Source organism: Thunnus thynnus, chromosome 11, assembly GCF_963924715.1.
Source record: "Thunnus thynnus chromosome 11, fThuThy2.1, whole genome shotgun sequence".
Classification (NCBI taxonomy): Eukaryota; Metazoa; Chordata; class Actinopteri; order Scombriformes; family Scombridae; genus Thunnus; species Thunnus thynnus.
The window spans coordinates 14,702,429-14,726,466 of NC_089527.1; the positions used below are offsets into that span (position 1 = coordinate 14,702,429).

Here is a 24,038-nt window from a genome sequence, read left to right on the forward strand (position 1 = left end):
GGATATTGAGCAGTACTTGCATGCTTCAGCTGTAATCATTGGTCAACCTTGCCTACTGCAGGGCTTGCCAAAACTAACACAGGATCCTTGTGCAAAGCAGCAACACACCCTGGAAGTGAACCAGTCGCAACACATTCGCCTAACATTACCTGCTGCTGACGTTTTCAGAAAACACGTTGTCAGTTCTGACAGATTCATCACCGGAGCAAGATGGAAACCATGAACTGAGTTATCTTTTTTTCCCCCCTTCTTTTCTCCTCAGCATGGATTGATGTCACTCTGTGAAAGGTAAGTTTTAGCCAGCTTTTAAATAAAGTTTATTACATTATTCAGACCTGTCAATTTAATGAGTGTTTATAAAGTTTGAATCAAGACCTTCTCTGAATACGCAGGCGCTTGTCCTCAAGTTAATTGCACATACAGCTCACCAACAAGCATTTATTTTGATAAACATTTATAAAACATTCATTTCATGTAATTGAGCCGTATTGCTGAATTTAAGAGTAATTTGGAGGGGATACGTTACTTTTGCCACCAGAATACATTAAATTGACACGTTATTATTGGCTCAGTGTGTTGCTGCTCAGTAAGGAAACCACAAGGATACATCAGCACATTAATGAGGACTGTAGTTACCATAAAAGTATTTCTTTTTAAAAAATAGTGTTTTGAACCGAAATGTTGTTTTAATGTGGCTAAAAATTGAGGTAAACCTTGTTTTAAATCTGTTTGGTCTTATTAATGTCTTCTTTAATCACAGGAAACCGCAGCCTGACTGGACTGATTTATTAGTTTAGTGAGCTGTTAGCAAAATGTCTCATTCTTGACGTCTATTTGGCTGCAATATCTGGAGCACACCCTTCTGTGTCCGGGTAGCGATAGTTTTTATTTTTCCTAGGATGGCGAAGTCATGACCCGCCCTACTCTGCCTCTGATTGGCTTATTCTGATATTTATACCTTAACTCTAACCAATCTCACTCCTCGTATATACAAAGGCAACGAGTACTAGCAAATCAGAGGCAGAGTAAGGCGGGTCATGACTTGGCCATCCTAGGGAAAAAAAATAGGCGTCCGGTTGTTCTCATGCAGCACCTGTTGCTGTTTAACCGGGATAGGCGGGACTAATACAGTCAGTTCTGACTTTAACTCAACAACCTTCCCCAACAGAGCAAATGTAGTTACTTATTAATGAATTCAAACCCAAAGCTGATGTTTTTTTCATTTTATTTCGGATTAATTTGGAGTACAGTGCCGAGTAATCATTCACCTGTTTACACCTGTAGGCTGCAATGGATACACTGCCAGTAGGTTGGACAGTGCACACCTGTGACCAGGAGGTATACGGGGCAGGACTGCTGAAAGGAGCAGCTGATAACAACACAAACACACATGTCCATGATCTGTTCCATGAGGATGCACAGGTAGGATGTTTGCTCTGTCAGCTCAAATATTTAACACATTCATAGTGATGGAGGCTGCAGGAGGGGGCTGAGTTCACTCTTAAAACAGATGTGTTAATATCAACACAAGTTGTGTCAATTCACAACACACTAATGTGTCCATATAAGGACCACACATTCTTTCTTTATTTCTAACACAACTACCATGTTGAGAGTTTTAACACAAGGTTTGTGTTGGATTTTCAAACACAGTGATTGTGTCAAATATAACACAAAATGTGTGGTCCTCATATAGACACATTATTGTGTTAAAAATGTGTTAATTATATTCCTGAGGATTTGAATTGAAATAAGCAGACACCCAACTGTTGGAAAAAGGTTAACATTTATTGTACAATTTATTTTAAGAATCGTGGACATGAACATAAAAGATTAAATCAATAAAATTTTACATGCATATGTTCATCCATTTTTTTTTTAAATCACACATTCATAAGGTCACAAACTTTTTGGTATAAATAATCTAATACAATTGCTCACGCATGGTCATTATTGTAGCAAAATACATTTTCCCATTCAGTCAACAAACATTCATGAAATTTGTTTTGGCCATTAACATAAGAAACAACTATTTATCACATTCTGTAAGCAAAACATACAACAGATTCTGAGAGGTCATTCAGTCCAGTCCAGAATAACTTAAAAAAAATGAGTTTTTGAGAGTCAAAAACTGATTTCAGTTCTTATAATTTTGGGATTTTCTTGCTTGACATCTGGAGAAACATTTGTTTAAATCTGAAGAGAAATGCAGAGAGTAAATAGTTGCAAAAGTTTCTATTACATTAAAGAATTGCAAGTTTATCCATTATCACACTCTATTATTTTGTGTTATCTTATCACAGATTCACGGATTCAAGGATTCAAAGGTTTTATTTGTCACATAAAGGGTTATACAGTCATGGTTTTAACGGTTTTGCAGTGAAATGACATTCTTGTAGCTCCAAGGCTGTGCAATATTGGATAATATGAGAAGAGAAAAGAAGAATTAGAAAGGAGGAGGGGGCTTAGGGGATTATAGAGAAATAAAAAAAGGAAAGATTTAAAGACACATTAAATATATATATATAAAAAAACTTATAAATAAGCATTAACATATAGATAAATAAATAATATATGTAACCTTAATGTATAATAAAGTTAGCAGCAAGTGAGCAGGTGAATTTCCAAAAAAAGACAGCAGAACAACAGTATTACACTAATACTATGTACATTATACACCACATTTTCTACATTTCCTTATTTATAGCTCTGACAGCCTGAGGATGAAAACTCCTCTTCAGCCTCTCTGTCTGAGCTTAGAGGCTGCTGAAGCATCTGCCAGACTTCAGCAGTGTAAGCAGTCCATTACAGGGGTGTGAGGAGTCTTTGGCAATCTTCTGAGCCCTAGTCAGTACCTGTCTGGTGTGTATGTCCTGCAGAGTGGAGAGAGGTTTTTGTGATGCGCTCTGCAGTGCACACAAACCTCTGGAGGGCTTTTTGAGAGGAGCAGCTGCCGTTCCAGGCAGAGATGCTCCCAGACATGATGCTCTGGATGGCCGCAGTGTAAAAGGCTTTGAGTTTCCTTAGTTATCTGAGGTGGTACAGACACTGCCTGGCTTTTTTTTTTTTTTTTTTTACTACTGCCTGAGTGTGCTGGCTGAATGTGAGGTCCTCAGTGAGGTATTTATAGGAGCTCACTCTCTCCACTGGGGACCCGTTTATGCAGAGAGGGGTGTATGGTTTGTCCTGTCTTCTTCTGTAATCCACCACCATCTCCTTGGTCTTGGTAATGTTGGGAGAGAGGTGGTTAAACTGGCATACAGGTTCTTCACCTCATCCAGGTAGGCCTTCTCCTTATAGCCTATTATTTATCGCCATTTAGAGGTTTTCAGTTAAAATCTCCCTTTTCGTCACAACTCCTGCATTTTTTATTTTGCACTACACAGGAATCCAAGCAAACCAACAAAGTGTTGCTATACTTTTTATAGTTTTTTTAAATACTTTTTACACTTTTTATGCACTATAATTAATTACATAAAATCTTTTTCAGACAAATCAGACAGTAATGTAACAGTTGTGTCTCTATGTTCAGGGCCTCCGGCAGTCTAGCCAGCCATGGTGGAGGATCAAACTGTTTGTGTGGGAGCCGGTACTCTTCGGTACCTGGGATGGCGTCTTCACCACATGCATGATCAACATATTTGGTGTGGTTTTGTTCCTGCGCACAGGCTACTTGGTGGTGAGTATATACTTGGTGTGTTGCATATTAAGTATTATAGCCAGCTGCACAGCCATATACAGTCAAAGAACATACACAGAAACTGACTCTTACCTATTGGAGAGAAGCTGAATTTATACATTTTTGTACATATATATGTGAATGGTGCATTCAGGCTCAGTCGTAAAGTTATAATTTCCCTGATTGGAAATTAACTTCTGAATGCAGTTCTGATTTTGCAGTATCAATTACTTTATGTAAGACCCTCCCACCATTACCCACCCTCTCACTACTGCAACAAACTCACTCTGTCGGAAACACTGCCGTCTCATGGTTGTCATTACAGTGTGGGCCGTGTAGCTGAGTGTGCAAGGTCTGCATTACAATGAGAACAATGTAGACTTGTTTATGAGCTGGAGTGATGGGGCAATTTGTACTAGTATTGCAGACTAGTGCTTTGCAGTGTATATGACTCTGTGAACATCCATTAATGGATGATTGTAAGAGTGGCCTTTTTTAATATGTGAAACAGAAAAGAACTGCATGTTACACTTTGTAATGTCTGGCTAATGTTATTCACTTTTCATGTCTTTCTGTTCAGCTCTGTTGAAGCTTTTAATTTTTATGTTTTGCTGCAAATATGTGTCACTCTGTCAGTTGATCTCAAACACTTTTATGTGCATTTGTCATCACAGGACACAGCTACAGATATCCTGTGATCTTAAATGCTACACTGGTTTTCATTTTAGCTTGACAGATAAATCAAAGCTTGCCATGTACAGTAGAAGACAGATGTTTCATATCCAGAGTGAGTTGCACAATTTCATAAGTTGCTTGGCTGTTGTTGTGCAAAGACCAAGAATGTAACCTAGCTTCACCTATATACCACAGTTACTTATTTTTTTAATACTGAGGCTGTGAAAGGACCAAAAAATCCTGCTTACCTTCAATCACGTGTACTCACATCATAAACAACACTTTTCAGTCCTCAGACCTTCAGTATGTGGTAGTTTTTGGTCCTTTCACAGTCAGAGTTTATGATCCGACGCAACTGTCCATGAAATTTTCTAGAGTGCAAGGACTTTGTAGTACTCGTTACCTGCTTAGCACTGAGACTGAAATCAAGGTATGACATTGAGCAAATTAGAGTTGGATGTTTCTTTTTTGTTAACAGTTTAAAGCAGCAAATAGTAGTGGGACAAAGTAAAAATATGTGATTTGAGAAAAAGAAATTGTGACAGTTTTCTCTGAGAGAAGATTGTGCAAACTAATAGCAGTATAACATACAATGTCAAAGGAAGGAAAGAAGGAAAATGCATAACAATTGTAAAGATATTGGAGAAAATGTGGTGAAACTTCAATTTACAGGTCACTTAATCTTATACTGAGAACACATAGCTGCAGCTAACTCCTTTTATGTAATCTTGTCTCCTGACATCATGCAGGGGAACACGGGTGTGCTGCTCGGGATGCTCCTTGTCTCCATGGTTGTGCTGGTTGCTTTAGTAACAGTGATGTCAGGGATAGGAGTGTGTGAGCACTGTGGTGTTGGGAGTGGAGGAATCTACTCCATGATCTCCACTGTGCTGGGCGGCAGGGTTGGGGGCACTGTGGGCCTCCTCTATGTGTTTGGACAGGTGAGTAACAGATCTGGACCGTCAGTGAGGCTTTGAGTGATTGTTTTTTGAAGGCTGATATTCATCTTTTATTTGTTTGTTCGTCATGTGAGTACCACAGTTGATACAGATCCACACTTTTAATCTCCCTTTTCATGCTGCCTCCCACCCTGCAGTGCGTGGCTGGGGCCATGTACATCACAGGCTTCTCTGAGTCAGTGGCAGAGCTGCTGGGTCTACAGAGCCAGTGGGCGGTGCGCGGCATGTCGGCGGCAGTGCTGCTGGCCCTGCTCGGAATCAACCTGGCTGGTGTCAAGTGGATTGTCCGACTCCAGCTGCTGCTGCTGGCTGTGCTGGCCGTCTCCACACTGGACTTTGTCATTGGCACCTTTACACATCTTGACCCAGGTAGGGCAGGGGTCATTATATATATACATGAAGGGTAAAGGGAGGTAATAGTGATCGTGGGAAGGGTTAAATTATTACTAATGTTTTGCACCAATACGCAATGACTGATGTGAGTATTTTCATGCCAATATAACCCTTAGATTATTCAGTGATTGCCCAAGAATTTTATTCTGAAAGCTGTTCGTTGAATTATATTTGTTAAAGCATCTGAGGCAGCATCTAGACAGATTGTTTTGACATTTAGCAGACACTCAGATTAAATAGATAAAATATTCAGAGCGACTTCCAGGAAATTTTAATAGAAAAACAAGAAAACATGCCTCAAGTACTGGATAAACATCCAGAACAAAGAGTTTCATGGAGAAAAAAAAAATACTTGGAAAAAAGTCAAATTTGAACTCCTGTCAGTAGATGAGTAAATTAATAAATGTAAGTATAAACTGTATCCTGTAATAACACAATCTCTCCCACAGCTATGCGGATACTGTATGTTTGTCATAGTTAGATGGCCATCTGCAGATTAGGGACAGATGTGGACTTGGAATATATAGGTAACATCATCCTACCATCATGGGAAACTGTAGCAAGTTGTAGCAGCAACAGGAAAAAATGTAGAGTAAAACTAGAGATGACTTGCAGACATTTTGACTTGCTTCATTAGTTGCTGCATTGCATTGCAATGATTGCTAAATCTGAGCCATTGTTAAGGTCATTAACTCCAGCTGTGCTTTTCCTGTTATAACAAATCAATTCAACTTACTGATGTGAATTTTTTTTTCAGTTTCCAAAGGTGGGGCATGACAGGAAAACTGAACCAGACTAGAATGGTCATCAGTCTATAACTTGTTTGGGCCAGTAGGTGTAGCTGTAGTATCACTAATCATTGTCAGTATTAGATCTCTGCAGTTCACTTTTTCCTCAGACCGCTGTCTGTGTAAAAAACCTTTTTGCTACATATTTAACCATTTTCATCATGTCTGTTTAGCCCAAAGTGCTGTTTTGGAGATATTTTTTTTATGGTGAGAAAATGTGGGCTTTGTTTTTTCTTTTGTTTTGTTTCTTTGTGTAGATTGTATTCTTTAGTTGGCTTTCAGGAAGTCCTTCCCCACATTTTCTGTTCTCACTGATTATCAACGTCCTGTCCAGTGGGAAGAGAAGAGTGTTCCAGAAGTTGAGCCGGTCTTTATGTGAATAACACATTTCAGACAAAAGAGTACTCACTATGCTTTACATGAAAAACAATATTACATTTAGTGCACATACACTAAAATATATATGTGTAGTATTTCCCATAGTGGCCTAATTTTCCCAGAAAACCACAAGGAACTCCACCTGTCTATTGTGTAGTGTCTAATGTGTAGTTTTTACAAGATTAAGCTTCACAATGCTCTCTACCCCTGTGTCGCCAACTCTTACCTGCCCTTTTTCACCCCTCCCTACCTCCTGTCTTCTTTATAGCACAGGCCAGCAGGGGCCAGTTTGCAGTTACTGACGACGTATGTGAGAACCAGTCATAATGGCTACTCCCAGGTTTTTCCTATTAAGAGCTGCTGTGTGTGTTTGTTGTGGTGACCTCATGGTTGGCAGACGCCTAGCAGGTCCCCCTAGCTAGCTGAAACAGTCCAGATTAGCCTGCACTCACTGAACGCTGTGACACATCCTGAAGGAAAAGGAGCCACCGCCAAACACATGCTGTCATAGTTTGATATCACTGTCCCTTCCTCTCCTATGTACACTTGGACACCATCAGTAGCCAAGCCACCATAGCTAAGGCATATCTTGTCAGCCAGGAAATATGCTGTATCAAAACTGTAATGATATATTGGTTTGTTTATATATTTGGCCTTTTATTGCAAAATGTGGACATCAGATTTGAGGTTTTTTTCACTTTAATGATGATCTTAAATGGTCAAATTAATTTGATATTAATTGCAAAATTAATATGCTATATTATGTTTCTAGTTATGTTATGTTTTTGTTATTTTTATTGGAATTATCATCCACACACAGGAAGGCTAATCATATAACTGCAGACACCTCACACCCATTACATTAAGAGTTTGAGCTGCTCATGTCTGGTGGTCAATTCAGGGCCCCCAAGGGCCAACTGGAACATATACAAGAAGTCTTTTATTCCCTTTACCATACAGGCACTGAACACAGAATGACTGGATCATTTTATAAGATCTGCTCTCTGGTATTATTTATATAACCTACCTACTGCTACCTGCCCATTTTGCACTATTGTATGTCATATATTTTGTATGTTTTTAATGGTGTGTTGCGGTATGTGTAGTGTGTGTATTTTGCTATACTCTGGGAGAAGTAAAAGACAATTTTCCACTGTCATCAATCAATCATTTATTATCATGATTGGAGTCCCCAGGGTTCAGTGCAGTTTCAGTAACTTTTACATTCCCAGCAACAGAATAAAGTGAAAATGAAGGCTGCTTTAAAAAAGCATTAACAGCTTAAATCCAAAATTGTATTGGCCTATATTGTCCAGTGTTAATCATATTCCCATCACTACCGCAACTCATATCAGTAGTCAGCAACCTTATGCCCTCTAGATCTAAATGTCTACAACTCATGTGATACTGATGACTCAGTGGTAACAATATCAGTAGAAGGATTTATGAGTACTATTTTGCACGAACATGCATGAACATACAGCATATGACCTTGTAGACTGACCTGGCGTTCTCATTTGCATGGCTGCAACATGTAGGACAGCTGAGTATAGTGTTTTATCATCCTTGATTGGAGGAGAACTCGTTTCCCAATTGTAGTTTGTGGTGTTTTTGAGCACAGTAAATTATCTAGTTCGGTCAGTAACACTGCCAACATCTGTGCATCCAAACAGTTTATCCACGAAACCTTCTGATTGTGGTGCATAGATGAAATACAATCAGACACGCCTTACCCTGCCCCTGTAGTTGAAGCCTATTCCCAAAAGAACAGGAAGCCATAATGTGATCCTTGGGTCTGGGGTTTAGGGTGTTAACCAGACCTCACCCACATTTTTGGTAAATGACAAAGAGCGAAGGCCGGAACTGAGATCTGAGGCCTGCTGCTACTCCTGAGACCGCCACATCATCTCTCCCTGTGATCCTCTCTATAATATATAGTTCTCAATCATCCCAGTGGGACGTGTCCCACCTCTGTAACATCACAGCCTGCCCTATATTACATGCCATTTATGCTGGTTAGTGTGGGAGACTAAGAGGTCAGTCAGACAGAGGGAGAGGCCTCAGATGTTCATGTAATCTGCACATTCCAGTCCATATCAGAGGAATGCTGAGCTCAGAAAGGAGCCCCACTCTGACTTTACACTTGCTCTTCAGACAATATATATACTGAAATATGGATGCTGGCCTCACAGCTTTGTCTAAAAACACATTTGTCAGTTTTTTTTTGCAGACTACAGAGTAAGATCCTTCCACACCACGTTACAGTGGATTCCTCCAAGCAGCCATATATGATATAAAAATTGAAGAAATTATTACTGCCTGTAGTTAATAGTGAGGGAAAGTAACTAAGTATATTTACTCAAATACTGTACTTAAGTAAAGTGTCTCAAAATTGTACTTGAGTATATCAATTTTACTACTTCTACTTCATTACATTTTTCAGGAAAATAGTTTACTTTTTACTCCACTACATTTATTTAACAGCTGTAGTTACAAATTAATTTGCAGATTCAGATTTTACATTCAAAACTTATAAAATATGATTTGTTATAGATTAAAATAAAAAGTTGTTAAAATAATTCGACTTCAACTAGTTCCAACAGTAAAATGCTCCTTACGTGTTAATGCATAAATAATAATAATGAATTATATAATGTAAAATCACATAACACTGACGTTCTGCTGCATAATGAGTAATTTTACTTTTGATACATTAAGTAACATACATTTTGCTGGTAATACTCCTCCATGTTTACTTAAGTAAAATTTTGAATGGACTACTTCTACAGTTTGGTATTGCTACTTTTACTTAAGTAAAGTCAGTACAAAATAGTCAGAAGGAAACCTTCATCTTGTAACCAGATAGCTGGACAGCCTGCTATCTATAACAGCTGGTTTCTGCTCAAAAATCAGTACCAACCATATATCAAGACAGGATTACCAAGACCCTGAGAAGCCCCCAAAGCCCCAGGTTCACAGTGTTTCAGTTGGTAATTTGAAACACTAAGGTAGGTCTTTTAGAGGGGCCCTGTGTCAAAATCTGGTTTTTGCCCTTTTTACTATTTTAGATTACATTGTGGTCACATGGTGCATGTTCCCAAATAAATTGGTGTTGACATAGTGTGTTATGTGCATCTCAGAAGTTTTAATGTTGACACCTCTTTTATGAAAACATTTTATTCTGGTTTTATTGAGTCTGTTTGAACTTTTTCTTTTATCTGCTGGTTTGGGTCACTTACCCTGCAAAACAGGAATAGGTTAGAAGGCATTGTAAGAATGTGCAGTAAAATCGCTGGCACAGATCTTGAGGAACTCTCCCTATTGTACAGTCAGAGCCACAAAGAAGGCCCAGTCAGTCCTGGCTGACCCTAGTCACCCCATGTTCAGTGAGTACAAGTTGTTTCCATCCGGTCACAGATATATTCTGCCTAGATGCAGGACCAATAGACTTAAAACTCATTTGTCACAGCTTTTTTGAACAGTATTATTTGATTCTTTGTCTTTTTTATGTAATTTGTTTGAGTGTAGGTTGGTATGTGTTGATTGTATTTATTTACTGCTGGCTGTGCAATAAATTTCCCTTTGGGGATAAAAAAGATTACCTCTACCATGACCTCATACTTGGAGGCAACAGGGGCAAAACACCATGTTTTCCCCCCAAAAAACAAGTTAATCCAATCATGCTTTATATAGGGTCATGGTATGAAGGATGACCGTATGTACATCTCTCAGACAAGGGGAAACTTGCACAAAAATTCAACTTGAAACAGATATTTGTTTGCCAACAGTACTTGAGATCAAATCTTGAAACACTGGCAGTGTATCAACATGTAGTTCATGTTCATAGAAATAGTTTTGACTCATAAATATGTGAACGCCCTCAAATGAATACTCAGAGAGGGAGAGAGGTCAGTGGTGAGAGCTGTGAGAGTCAGGCTTAGTTGGATGTTGAAGTATGATGTTGTAATAAGGGTGGGGAGCTCATGGTGCAGCTATGGACACTGACTGCCCTGGATTTGCTAGATTCTGATTGTTTGGACAGAGGGCGGTCTCACCGGGTCACAGAGTGAACAAGAGTTTGGGCTTCTAGTTCTATTTCATGTCCGTTTTTGCACCTCCTTTAAATTCCTGCTCTGGAGAACATGTGCATTATATAACTAGTATATCCAGCCTTTATGGTTTTGACTTTTGTCTAAAACAAAAGAAAAAAAATGAGCCTGCTCTCTCACTGTTCTCTCACTCTCTGTCTCCCTCACTCTGATTCTTTCTCTCAAACTTGGAAGCTGCTGAGCTTCTGAAAAGGGTGGTGACTTCCTTTTGGATAAACATGTCATTAATCTGAGAGAACACATTCTTTCCCATCGAAAGATAACCAAGGGGGAAATGTCCGGTGTTGTAACATAGGCGGGCCCTTCAGACTGTGCGCTTTAAATGACCCCCACCAATAAAGAACAATCTCTCCTCCTGCACATTCAACAAACTGAACCAACCTGTCCTCTATTTAGACTGTGTACTTTTAAAGGTTCTGCACAGGATCAAAGTGTGTCCCTGCCTATTTTTTAAAGGCATGAGATTCCAGATTAGATGGTACTGTAATACATTTTATTGTTTCTGCAAGGATAAGAGGTATACATTTCAATTGTTTTTATATAAAAGATGGATGCAAATTGGACATTTATATACAAATTTAGAAGAAAATCTGAATTTTTGTCAGTATTTAAAGGACAGGTTCACAATTTTTCAAGTCAAGTTAAAACAACAATCAGGTGCTGCTGTAATCATTCCTCCTGTACATACTGGCTGTTAGAAGATCTCCCTCAAATGTGCTTTCAATGTAAGTGATGGGGGACAAAATCCACAGTATCCACACAGTCATTTTCTGCAAAAATGCATTTAAAAGTTTATCTGAAGCTTATATGAGGCTTCAGCAGTCTGAGTTAGTCATATCAAGTGGATATCTGCCACATTTACAGTCTTTGTAGCATTGCATTCCCTCTTTGTGTTTCCTCGGACAGTGTTTCCCTGTTGAGCTGTGGTGAAAGTATAGTAACAAAAAAAGGGACTTTGGCTTTAAAAAGACTAATGTTGAAAGATATCTACTTGATTTGATTAATTTTGATGGCTGAAGCTTCATATTAGCTTTAGATAAACTTTTAGATACATTTTTGCACAGAAGGAAGGGATCTTCTACTGGTCAGTATGAACAGGAGGAATGATTACAGCAAGAAAAACCTATTTCAGTGTTCATCTTGGCTCCTGACTGTTGTTTTAAGACAGACATGAAAGATTGTGAACCTGTCCTTTAAGCATGAAAACTAAATGCTCTGTCTTTTTTAATACATGTTTTTGTTCTATATTTCAGTTTCTCTGTTCAATTTAAAATGCTATAAAATCCTGTATCAATCAAGTTATTTAACATCACATGATGTCCAACAGAAAGTGTTTTATAAGAACTATCTTTTGTCAGGCATGTCGATGGTTGACCGGTTGATACTGTTTCCACAGTGAAGAAATGCTGGCATAATGTTCAGTGCTGATGTGCTTTGTGTACTGTTGCCTCCTCTTTTAGAGCACGGTTTCATTGGTTATTCACCTGGTCTGCTCAGCAGCAACGTGATGCCAGATTACAGCCCGGGGGAAAACTTCTTCACTGTCTTTGGGGTCTTCTTCCCTGCTGCTACAGGTGAGTAGCCCTCCTCATCTCATTTTGATCTAATTTTACATTTAAAAAGTTCATAGGTCACACACGCAGTTCTCAGCACAACCACATATAGTATGCAGTGATTTTTTTTTTTTTTTTTTGTATTGTACAATGTTTTACATTTCTGTGGTTTGGATGTGTGTACAGGGGTTATGGCAGGCTTCAACATGAGCTCAGACCTTCAGCGGCCTGAACACAACATCCCTGTGGGAACTCTGGCAGCTGTCTTCACCTCGTACGACGACAACCCACTCCTAACACATGCGCATACACACAACATAGTAAAATATGAAAACACCACACAACTAGGTACACAAGACTACAGCTACAGTAGAGATGTACAGCCTCACCAACAGTAGTTATACAGAAAAGTTATACAAAAAACAAAAACTAGAAAGGGCGGATCGCTGTAAAAGCAGAGACTAAAATAGTTTGGAATAAACAGACTGAGCTATATTGACATGCAAAATCTGAAGTTACCAATATGTGACAAAATCAAACAGTTATCAGATTTTTCCAAACTATTTAACTACTTATCATGTAACAGGAACAGTTTTCATATATAACACCCTGTATTCTCTTCCTGGAGTGATGATTCATAAGGCTGCTTCCCAAATGTTTTGAAGTTTGTGGTGAGATCAGATCACAGTGGCATCTTTTCAAAAGGCCTTTCATCAAAGAGAACAAACACACCCACATGCCCTACATGGCTTTATCAGACACCTACTTGTGAAGTTGTTATGCTACAGTTCCCCTATTAATAGTGAGGAAAAAAAGCAGTTGTTAATTCTGCAATGGTGCACTGTTGGTGACCCACAGGTGGTTCCTGTATCTGGTCTTTGTCTTCCTCCTGGGGGCCATCTGCACCAGAGAAGCACTGCGCTATGACTTCTTAATAGCAGAAAAGGTAAATCCCTCTCTGTGTTTCCATTCTACCCCGTGAGAGCGGCCTTCTCAACAGAAGGGGCGAGGCGGGGGGATTTCCCATGATGGCTCGCTTTTGTTGATGTGGTTTGTTCTGGTTCTGGGTGTATACACTTTTCCAAATGGTTGAGATGCTGGATATTTGGTGAATTTGTTTCCACTTAAGTAGATGAAAGGGACTTTTGAGAACATGTGGTGAAAAATAATTTGTAGTGTTTTGGTTCACACTTTTCTCTCCTATATGACTTTTGTACATAATGCAAAGATATTACCCAGGTAGTTAAACTGAGTGAGTGAAATACATATTTAATGGAGGATGTTTACAAAGGTCAAACACTTCAAGTCAAGGGCATAAACAAACTGAAGCATTAAACAGTAATAATATGAGGATGTTTTAGTGACGGTCTCAGATTCAGATCTCATTCACTTTTACCCTGTCTCTTTTACGTATCACGCATAATTTGGGTAATTTGTTACATTGATTATGGAGAGCTTACAGAACTGTATTAATATTTGTAAACTGGGATAGCAGCAGGTTGCTGTTTTTACTTTAAATATGATTTGTAAAGTCTTGAGAGTCAAAGCATGTTAAAGCAAAAATGAAACTGTGGAGTGGAAACAAACACTCAAACCAACTCATACTTTCAAGGTGAGTTAGAAACTTTACTAACTTTCCTCTACTCATTTACATATATTTATCATTATTTTGATGGTGATCTGATTGTTATGCAGATATATATACTGCAACATTTTCACATAGTAGCAATGTTGCTCCTGTAGTGGAGGTTTGATATTTGATCTTTGGATTCTCATATTTGAGTCTGAGTTTGGCTCCACATGCACAGTGGATTTTAGGAAGGTCAGGAAGGACTTGTTAAGCTTGCAAAGAGTGGAAAGTCATGTTCACACCATATTTTTTTGTTTTGCCTTGAAAAGTGGGAGGAAAGAGTGGGCTTATCAATGAGATAACTGATGCAGTTAAGCTATCCGCCAGTTGTCAGACTTCTCTGTTTGCATTTTAGTCTAGTTTAGAGACAGATCCAGAACTGTTCTTGTATGCAAACAACAACTCCTCAATAGGCGGTGCTTTTGAGGACAGCAGCAACATGGTCTAAGTCGGACCAGATGTCACAATGACATTGTGAACTGGTGTGTGTGGACAGTGTAGTATTGCTGCAAAAATAAATATGCTATTAATACTAACCCAAAATACTCACTCTCAAATTATCACTGAATTTATTCAGTGTCCTTGAGTTCTTCATCAGTGGTGAGTTAGTTCTCATTGTTTTTATAAGGCACTGGCTGCAGCGGAACTGAACAGGGTGTAGCTCTCCACCCCACCCCATCCTCTTCCAGCCTCTGTTTGTTTTCCTTCTTCCTTCAGGTCTCCTTGGTGGGTTTCCTGTTTCTGCTGGGCCTCTACATCTCCTCCCTCGCTTCCTGCATGGGCGGCCTGTATGGAGCACCCAGGATCCTCCAGTGCATCGCCCAAGAGAGGGTCATCCCTGCTCTGGCCTTCCTGGGAAAAGGGGTGGGTGGATGCATGAATGGAGTGGATATAAATATGAATAAAATTGTAGTATTAAGATTATTAACTGATTATTGTCCTTGGAGTAAGATGATGATCAGAGTGAGCTGTACCTGGTGAACACACCATTTTATGTTTACTACCTTAGTGACAAATGATTTGTTGCACTGCAAGGTTACCAATCTCAAACATAAGACCAAATATTAACAGGATAGTTCAGTTTTGTGTTAGCCTCCTATTTCTCCTGTGCATCTGGAGTCAGACAAACTATGGATACTTTTTACGTGTCTGTGTGCAAAACAGTGAGATTAGCCTGTTTAGCCCAATTCATGAAGTCTGGTATCAAAAAGGAGCTTTACTCTTAAGTTTGGGAACACACTGTGAAGCCTCTCCAAAGATTGATGGCTGGGCTATTTAAACATTATAATTTATAGGCTATTTTTAACAAGCAAGTACTCATAGCTATGGCAGTACTTTGAGTTTAAAAATAATGCTAACATCAGCATTTTAACATGCTCACAATGACAATGCTAACATGCTGAAGTTTAGGTATAATGTTTGCCATTTTTACAGTTTAATTGTAGCATGTTAGCATGCGAACACTTGATAATTAGCACTGAAGTTGCAGCTGAGGATGATGGGAATGTCATGTGTATAGCAGATATTTATAAACCAAAGTACAGCACAAAGTGAAATTTTGACCTTATAATGGTGCTAAATGAAAAGTTAAGAGATCATCAAAGTTCTTATAATTCGTCCTGCAGGAACCATGAATATGTTATCACAGTTAATTCATTTATCACATATCAGATATATATATTTCCTTCAGACCGCCAGACATAGCCATCATAGAGCCACGCTGCTAGTGGCAAGAAAAGTTTTTTTTTATTTCACTTTTTTAACATATAAATTAAATGATAATTTCAAACTTCTTTCCATTTCCTGTTCTCATACACAAACAATGCACTCGGCTGAGTTTGACTTTCTAAGTCAGTACTTCCTCTCAGGATGCGAACATATCACGCCTCCTTTACCAGGATAGAAAAAACTTAAACTTACCCCTAATCTAAACCATCTATAACCTTAATCCAAACATGTGCAATGAATTGGTGGAGCTGGTTGAGTCGGCACACTGTCTGGAGGAGTTGCTGCCAGAGTGTTTCTCTTCAGGGCAAGAAAGTCCTGTAACTGTGATGAGCATTGAGAAAAGATGTCTTTTTATATAATGCGACTGTGAAGATTTTGCGTTTACTTTTTCAAACACTATCATTTATAAGCAGTATACAATTATTTAATAAATGGTTTATAAGACACTATAATGTAGTTGATGGAAGATATTAAAGTGCTTATTAATGTATTTGTCAACAATACAATGACAGTGATAATATAGTAAAACAGTTAATAATATAGAATGCCTTCATTGGTTTATTAATCTTTATTTATTCGGGGAAATTTCACTGAGAGGAAGCCTCTCTTTTTCAGGAACGCCCTGATCACATTCGCACCTAGTAACCACCCAATACAACCACAGTGTGATCTGCTAGCCACTGAGGCTCCACTAGAGTGGTTGGGGTTAGGGCCTTGCTCAAGCGCATCTCAGTGTTGATAATGAGGGAGAGGCAAGGTCTGCATTTTCACCTTCCACACCCAGATTTATCCTGCCAGTCCAGGGACTGAACCGACGACCTCCTGGTCACAAGCTTGCTTCTCTAACCTTTAGGTCACCACTGCCTCAACTGCGAACAAATACCATTTATTTCAAGTTGCTGCTTATAAATGCTAAATAGGGGGACTTAAAGTGTGATAAAAGTTACGGTTAATGCTAAGCTAAGAAATACAGATTGGTAAACCCTAACTGTCAAATTTTCCCTGCTTTTGAAATGTGCTGCTCCTTGTAAACATCTATGAAATGAGCTAAAAAAATGTCATTATTCAAGAGATCTCAGTACAAAAAAAAGTGCATCTATGAGTTTATCTGTCTCTTATCTTCACTTAAAAAGTGAAGAAACTGAACTACATACTTAAATAACTGCGTCATTACAGAACTAATAGTTAAATCATATTAGCATGAGTCATGCAATGTTTGAGTAGAAATATAGTCTAGGATTATCCAGAGTAATTGGCATATTGTAACCTAATAAGTGTGTGTAGCCTTGATGTATGGGGGGGGGTGTGGTGGGTGGACTCAGCAGGAAATGGTGACAGGACTGCCTAATTATAGAGTGCGGACTCCACTCCATAGAAGTGAGTGACTGCATTACAGCGAAGAGTTATGACTTACTGCTGCTACACAAAACTACACACACACAGTCATGTTGTCGTGCTGACCCCATCCACCCCCAGTTTTCCTCAGACTTCCCTGGATGGCAGCAGTGTCTGACCTCTCTCAGCGGACTGGAATGAGGCCCTAGACATCTTGGCCCAAATCAAAGCTTCAGAACAAACGCAGGAAGGGCGACGGGCAGGGCCCCACTCCACCGCTGTGTGCTCTGGAGGCCCGCCAGGCACACAGCAGTACTCATCTAACTGGATGACAGGACCTGGGAAGTGAAAGCAAGCTGGGTTAACAAACCACATGTTAAAACGATTTGTCCACTTTGAGATATTGTCGGGGCATTGTTTTTGTACTCCTGTTACAGCTGCTGTTTCATGTAAACATAATTTTCATCTCACTTCATCAGAAATGTCAGATGCACTCACAGTTCATTAAGTAGAGTGTATGTGTTGGGCTGAAATCTATTGTAATAAAGGCAGACACTTTCAGTAGAAAAAATAGTTCTTTTCTGAATGTTGTAAATCTGACTTACTTTCTCATGTGCTTGCAGACAGATTTCTAGTGTCAGGTTAGCATTTATGAGGGATGACGAATGCTTCTGACCAAAGAAAGGCATGGGAGGCCTTTTTGGTGGCTGATTTTGCAATATTGCAGTGAAAATACACACGTTTTTGACGGCTACAGGTTGCAAATTGATTTGTGAGTGCGATATATTTGGGATTTGTTGCGATAATGACATAACACCTAAATTATACGTTAACTCTGTATTTTTCATCAAGATATACAATATGTGTAAGTCACAACTCACTACATTTTGGTAAACCGAAAGGTAACGTTTTAAAATTAAAGGCACAAGAGAAGCAAAAATTCCTCTCTACATAAAGCACTCACCCTCTGGAGGTTAGCTTTAATTTACCTTGCAGTCTAATTTTGTTGACTTAAGTGAACAAGGGCGGCATTTTTTTTACCTAAAGTTTCTTCTCTATAACAGAAAGGCCCAAACAGGACTCCGGTGGCAGCGATCTGTCTGACCAGCCTGCTGACCATGGCCTTCATTTTCATCGGCCAGGTCAACGTGCTGGCCCCCATCGTCAGCATCAACTTCATGCTCACCTACAGCTTTATCGACTACTCCTACTTCAGCGTGGCCATGACCTTCCAGCTACAGACTAAAGAGAGCAGGGATGTCTTCATCCTGACCAGAAGCAACCAGCGGAGGTCCACCAGGCAGGGCTCCAGGCCTCTGATTGAGGCCACTCTCCCAAACTATGGGAGTGGAGGCGAGAGTCCACAGATTAAAGGCACTCTGCTGGAGTTCACCAAGGACATGGATCAGATCTTTCCCTCCGTCCAAAATGGAGATGCTGGAGCTGAGAAGACTTCCGCCATGCAAGAGCTGAGCAGCAGATGCAAGAACACAAAGGTTACTGCGAAGCAGAAACTGATGGATAGCTTTGGCTTGGATCTGAACAGAAATATGTTTTCAGAAGAGAAAGAAGAGGAGATCAGTTCAACTCAACCACAGGAGGAAGCTGAGATGCGATGTGGGAGCGGGGAGCCCAGGACCAGGGAAGAGCCACAAACAAAAACCTGCCATGCTGAGCAAGATCCATCTTTTGGGCCTCAGAGTCATAGCACAGGTGATCTGCTTGAAACATCAAACTAGAAGTGAGAGTGGAGAAGATAGATATAAGTTGGTTTTCACAGATTGTATAGTAACCTCACCCTTTTTTAAATCTCTCAGGTGCTGGAGGTAAAGCGGAGCACCAGAGCTTTGAAATCAAACCCATGCCAGATTCATACTATGCAAAGTTTTGCAATCACTGGGTCGCTCTTATAGGTGTAAGCTACACTTTTTATGTTGTGCATTAGTGTTGTTCTTTCTTTATTTTCAGTTGATGTTACCAGATTTTAATGAATAATATGAATATATCAATTTGTTTTCTTTCAGGCTTTGAGCTCCATATTGATCATGTTTGTTATTCAGTGGGTTTACGCCTTAGCAAACATAGTCATTGCCTTGCTGCTTTTCTTCTACATCGGGAAAACCAGTCCTGGACTACCCATAGGTGACTGCATCATTACATTTCCTTTTTAGACACACTTAGCCAGGCTTCATGATAATTTCTTAGGATTAACAAATCTCTTGACTCTGACAGGACAGTCCTGCATTTTGACAATTGGTACCGTAAAAGGAAAATATGCTACATTTTAAAAAGCACAAGTTCACGATATTGAAGGCATTGTCCCTTTAGTTTCTGTCTTTACTGTGTTTCCTTTCTTGTCCACGGTTGTGTGTTTGGCATTGTTAGCCTGCTGTTCTGGGATCATTTATATTTCCTGTAGAGGACAGAGTGTGATTTCAGCCCAGTACAGCTCTGGGTCGATTTGATCTGAACTTCAGTGATCAGTTAACCTAAATGAACACAGTCTGATGAGCAAATCGAGGGCCAGTGTTGAATATAGTTTGATAATTTATATATTTTATTTAACTATTTAAGTCATTTGTATCTGCAAATTAGACTGTGTTGTGTAGGCTATTGTACAATTTGTATAATTAAACGACAAACAGGTAATATGAGCATAGCATTTGTTAAATATAAAATAAGACATGGCTTCACCGACAGTTGTACCTCAGAAAATAATTCACTTTTGATGGAATTAAATTATCTAGATTCTGGCCATTTTCTTCATTTTGCAGATTTTGTAAAATAGCTTAAGATTTATGACTTTTTTTGTATGAGTTATACTATAGATACAAACAACTAAGTTTATACTGTTTCTTGGCATGAAATGTAGTGGACATTTCCAGAATTACAAGGCCTTAATTAAGTGTGAATTGTTTTAAAATATTTCATTGTACATTCTTCGCTTTTGATATTAACTTAAGTATGTCTACTGACTGCTGAAAGGAGGAAATGTCTTTGTATGCCTGTTGTGTTATTTTTGTTGCACGTTTACAAGGTCATCCCATTTTTAACCTCCGGCCTTTCATAACTGTAGGAGTAGTCTACAAGTAATGCCTTGTGTAATTATGTCTTAATATTTAATCATTTAGATTATCGCATTATGTCAAACAAAAGAAATCCTGATTTGCAATTTAGATTTGAGGCATTTAGATTTGCTGACCCTCCGCCCAGTTGTTATGTGACCTGGTAATGCACTCAGACACACTACTTGGAGTTTCACTTGCGGTCTCTTCGCCTGGCAGCTGTTGTGGTTTAGGATTTTTAGAATAGCTGGATGAGACACTGTGCATCTGTGCATTAAACTCACCACATTGGAGCGAGCCTCAGCTGTCTGACTCACAACATTTCCGAGCAAAAGTTCTGCAAGTGTTAACCAGTTGCTCCACAGGTGATCAGTGAGATGCTGTCTATGTCTCCCACCCTGTTACAACTTCAGAGATTTATGAAGTGTTTCCATAGAGAATTTAAATGTATTATTATGATTATTACATATTTTTATACCTATTTTTGCATGTAAAGTAGTATTGAAAATAACCAATTAGCTTATTACCTTTTTTTCTTCAGCACAAAAATATAACAGTTTGGTTGTTGATTTATTTCACAGGTATTGCAGCTCGATTCAGCTTTTTCACATGGCTCAAATCAACATTAAGTGGCATTTGCAGGTATTGTGTGGTTTTATTATTTAACAAAATACTACATTTAGTGTCAATAAAGATTTGTTGCCTGTATTTTTGATCTTCGTTAAAAGAGACAAAATTCTTGAGACTTTTACTCAAATGTTTTTGACATCTTAGTCGTCTGTATAATTCTTGCAAGTCTTGCAGTGAAGAATATTTTATCTGATATTTATCTTTGATTAAGTACAGACTGAAACTAACTTTCCATGCTTGTTTTACTAAGCCCTAGCATGTAAGATAAGCAACTGTATCTCTAACTATTTTAAATCAATTTTCCAATTTAATTATGTAGTGATTTCCCAGGTCGCACAGTCATTCTTCCTACTATTTCCCTGTCTTCCAGGGGAAAAGGATCTCCCCGGGATGAGATCGTAGTGACACCCTCTCTGTCCGGGGTCGGCCTGAGAACCAAGCAGCTGACGGAGGAAAATGCTGACTTTGCCTCTCGTCACCGCTATCACCAATCCTCATTCATCAGGACAGACGAAATGGTGCAACCGTCACTCCACTGACTGACATAAACACTTCTGCCGCTACAGTACATGTGAATGTTCACAGCCTGAAACCATTTTCTGCCTCAAACAATGTCTCGTGTCACTCTGATCGACCACATTCTGCACACATTTTCTATTTCAGAGAGACCTACAGTGGCTCATTTTCTTGTGGTGGTCAAAGGAAATATGAGCTAAGTTTTTTCTTGAGTTGCACAAAGTGTGTGCGTGTGTGTCTGTGTGTGTGTGTGTGTGTGTGTGTGTGTGTGTGTGTGTGTGTGTGAGAGAGAGAGATGTCTTTAGACTGAATGTAGCTGTAGTGGGCCGGGCTTTGTCTTCCATAACAGTAAACTGAATTAAAACTAAAAAAAATAATTTATTTTGTCTTCATATACTCAATGGATTTAACTCTGACTGATGGAATTATCAGTCTTCTCTGTTAAAAGTTATTGTTGTCAGTTAACTGTACTGTTGTGTCCAGCCACCATTGTGCTCATGTGGCATAAATATTGTATGTGTAACACAAAGGTTTCATTTAAATGCGTATGTTAACTTCTGTATGTGTTCAGTTCATTGTTCATTGAATACTTTTGCCACGGTTGTTGTTGTTCTGCTTTTCTTGGTTATTAAACTTCAGAGGTGACGCAGGAGGTGTTCTCTTGCAGACAGAAGACCACAAAATATGGGAAATGAGAAAGAAAATGTAAAATGTAATTTAAGACTCAAAAATGTACACATCACTTCATCTTTAAAAATGTTTCACAGAAAACCATTAAACCAAGATAAGAAGCTTAGTCAGATAAGCTTTTATATTCAGTTGGTTTGAAGAAAAAATGACACTGTCTTCCATAATAATACAGAAATGACAAATCTGTTGAAGAGGACTCAAGTCTCCTCCAGCATAGACTGATAGTGTACTTTAAAAAAAAAAAAAAAAGTGATATGATTTAATTATTCCACACCCCTCACACTAATATGTACATTTTTAAATGTGGTCCCAATCAGTGGTGTCAGACGACAGTCACGAAGAAAAGTGGCATCTAGCGTAACAGACTTTGCAGAAATGGAATATAATATCAATAAGTATATTTTAATTAGTGTATAATCACCTGAAATTAAGAATTGTTGTGTTTTCATTACCTTGGAATGAGCCCTTTATATCCACATAGGGAGCGGGTCCCCTCCCACGGAGGCCACCATGTTGCACCACCATGTTTCTACAGTAGCCCAGAACGGACAAACCAAACACTGGCTCTAGAGAGAGCCTTTTGTGTTTTTTGCGAGTTTTGCGGCCACCATAGACTCTCCCACCTGCTTGGAATGGGAGGGGAGGTGTATTCATTTGGTTGTAATTTGCAACCTTACCGCTAGATGCCACTAAATCCTACACACTGGTCCTTTAAAGTTAGTTAAAACCAAAAAAACGTGACTTAGGGGATCAAACGTTTTCAACATCAAATGTAGACTATTTAAGCCATGAAAGCCTCTCTACTGTTACAAAATCACAACCAACATCCTGTCATCAAATAAAACCAGCACTATATACCCAATATATACCATACTTACTGATCATTCCTGGTTATGAAATATCCAAGTAAGAGGACAGGTGTCAAAGACAGAATAAGCAGTGATTTGAGGACGGCATTTCATTTATTTTGAAGCACATACTGAATATATTTCAGTTGTATATCAGGTGGTTATTTGGGTGAACTGTGTGTTGCTGTGTTACTACAGCTCTACAGCAACTGCTGTGAAAACCACTTCCTCTCGGCATTTTGTTTCTAACGTCAGAGCTGCAAACTGCCAACAGGCATATGATAATCTTTAAAGATATTTGTTTCCTTGATGTCAACAGGTCTCTATAATTCGCTGCTAAGAAAATGATTGGAGCATCAGATAATTCTCAATCCTAGAGCTGTTGGTCTGCTAGTCCCTGCAGCTTCGGTTCCAGATCATCTCTGCCAGTCATGCAGGACAGTTCTTTGTGTATGTTGACATGCTATAGGGCTGCACACAATGCACTTGTTCCCACACAGGTTTGTGCTTTGTATCATGTAGGATAGAGGCAACAGTGCAGTCTAAACTTTACAGGAAATCCTCAGGTCATAAAAGTATGACAAAGGTTGTATTCTAATTCACTGCATGTATTACACTTTTCCCAGCCATTTCTTATGTATCTCTACACAAACTCCCTTTCTCTTTATTGTAAAATTGTTCTATTGTCAATTGTAAAGGACCATAAAATATCATAATCTTATAAACTACCATATTCAAGATTCAATATTGCAAGTACTGCAGTGTCTTCAATATCCTCTTTGAAGCAGGTTCTGTTTCTGTTGGAATCAAACCTGCGTTACTTGCTTGCTTATATTACAGTGCAAACTATTTCATCGCCCAATAAATAATGTTTTTGTCACAACACCCTTAAATTTCACCATGGCAGCTTTTATGTAGGTCCCAGCCAGGAAACACAACACTCTGTCTTGTAAATCAGCTCGGCTGCAGCCAAGAGATGAATTTTAAACATATGTGGGATGCTTTGCTGGTGGAATGTGTATATCTTTAAATTATTTATAATTTCTGTGTATGAATTAATTG

At 39.0% G+C, this 24,038-nt stretch overlaps 1 protein-coding gene across 2 annotated transcripts; it reads left to right on the plus strand.

Moving 5' to 3' along the window:
- The first annotated feature begins 103 nt into the window (after positions 1 to 103).
- Positions 104 to 22,111, plus strand: slc12a8 (solute carrier family 12 member 8). Of its 2 annotated transcripts, none has more exons than XM_067603296.1 (14): positions 104 to 288; positions 1,285 to 1,422; positions 3,533 to 3,679; positions 5,104 to 5,295; positions 5,451 to 5,682; positions 12,442 to 12,555; positions 12,721 to 12,808; positions 13,393 to 13,480; positions 14,882 to 15,028; positions 18,292 to 18,940; positions 19,045 to 19,142; positions 19,252 to 19,369; positions 20,874 to 20,934; positions 21,293 to 22,111. In XM_067603296.1, exons 2-14 carry the CDS (start codon positions 1,291 to 1,293, stop codon positions 21,459 to 21,461), a joined length of 2,235 nt encoding a protein of 744 aa, XP_067459397.1. In that variant the 5' UTR covers positions 104 to 288; positions 1,285 to 1,290; the 3' UTR covers positions 21,462 to 22,111. The 2 variants fall into 2 exon arrangements, with proteins under 2 accessions (XP_067459397.1, XP_067459398.1); XM_067603297.1 differs by lacking the exon at positions 104 to 288 and adding an exon at positions 1,085 to 1,175.
- The last annotated feature ends 1,927 nt before the right edge of the window (positions 22,112 to 24,038 follow it).

Bases quoted from the DNA above. Each gene is read 5' to 3' on its own strand.
- slc12a8 (XM_067603296.1), top strand. From the start codon at position 1,291: ATGGATACACTGCCAGTAGGTTGGACAGTGCACACCTGTGACCAGGAG. The intron at 3,680-5,103 runs GTGAGTATATAC...GACATCATGCAG, and splicing joins TGCGCACAGGCTACTTGGTG to GGGAACACGGGTGTGCTGCT. The intron at 19,370-20,873 runs GTGACTGCATCA...TTTATTTCACAG, and splicing joins CAGTCCTGGACTACCCATAG to GTATTGCAGCTCGATTCAGC.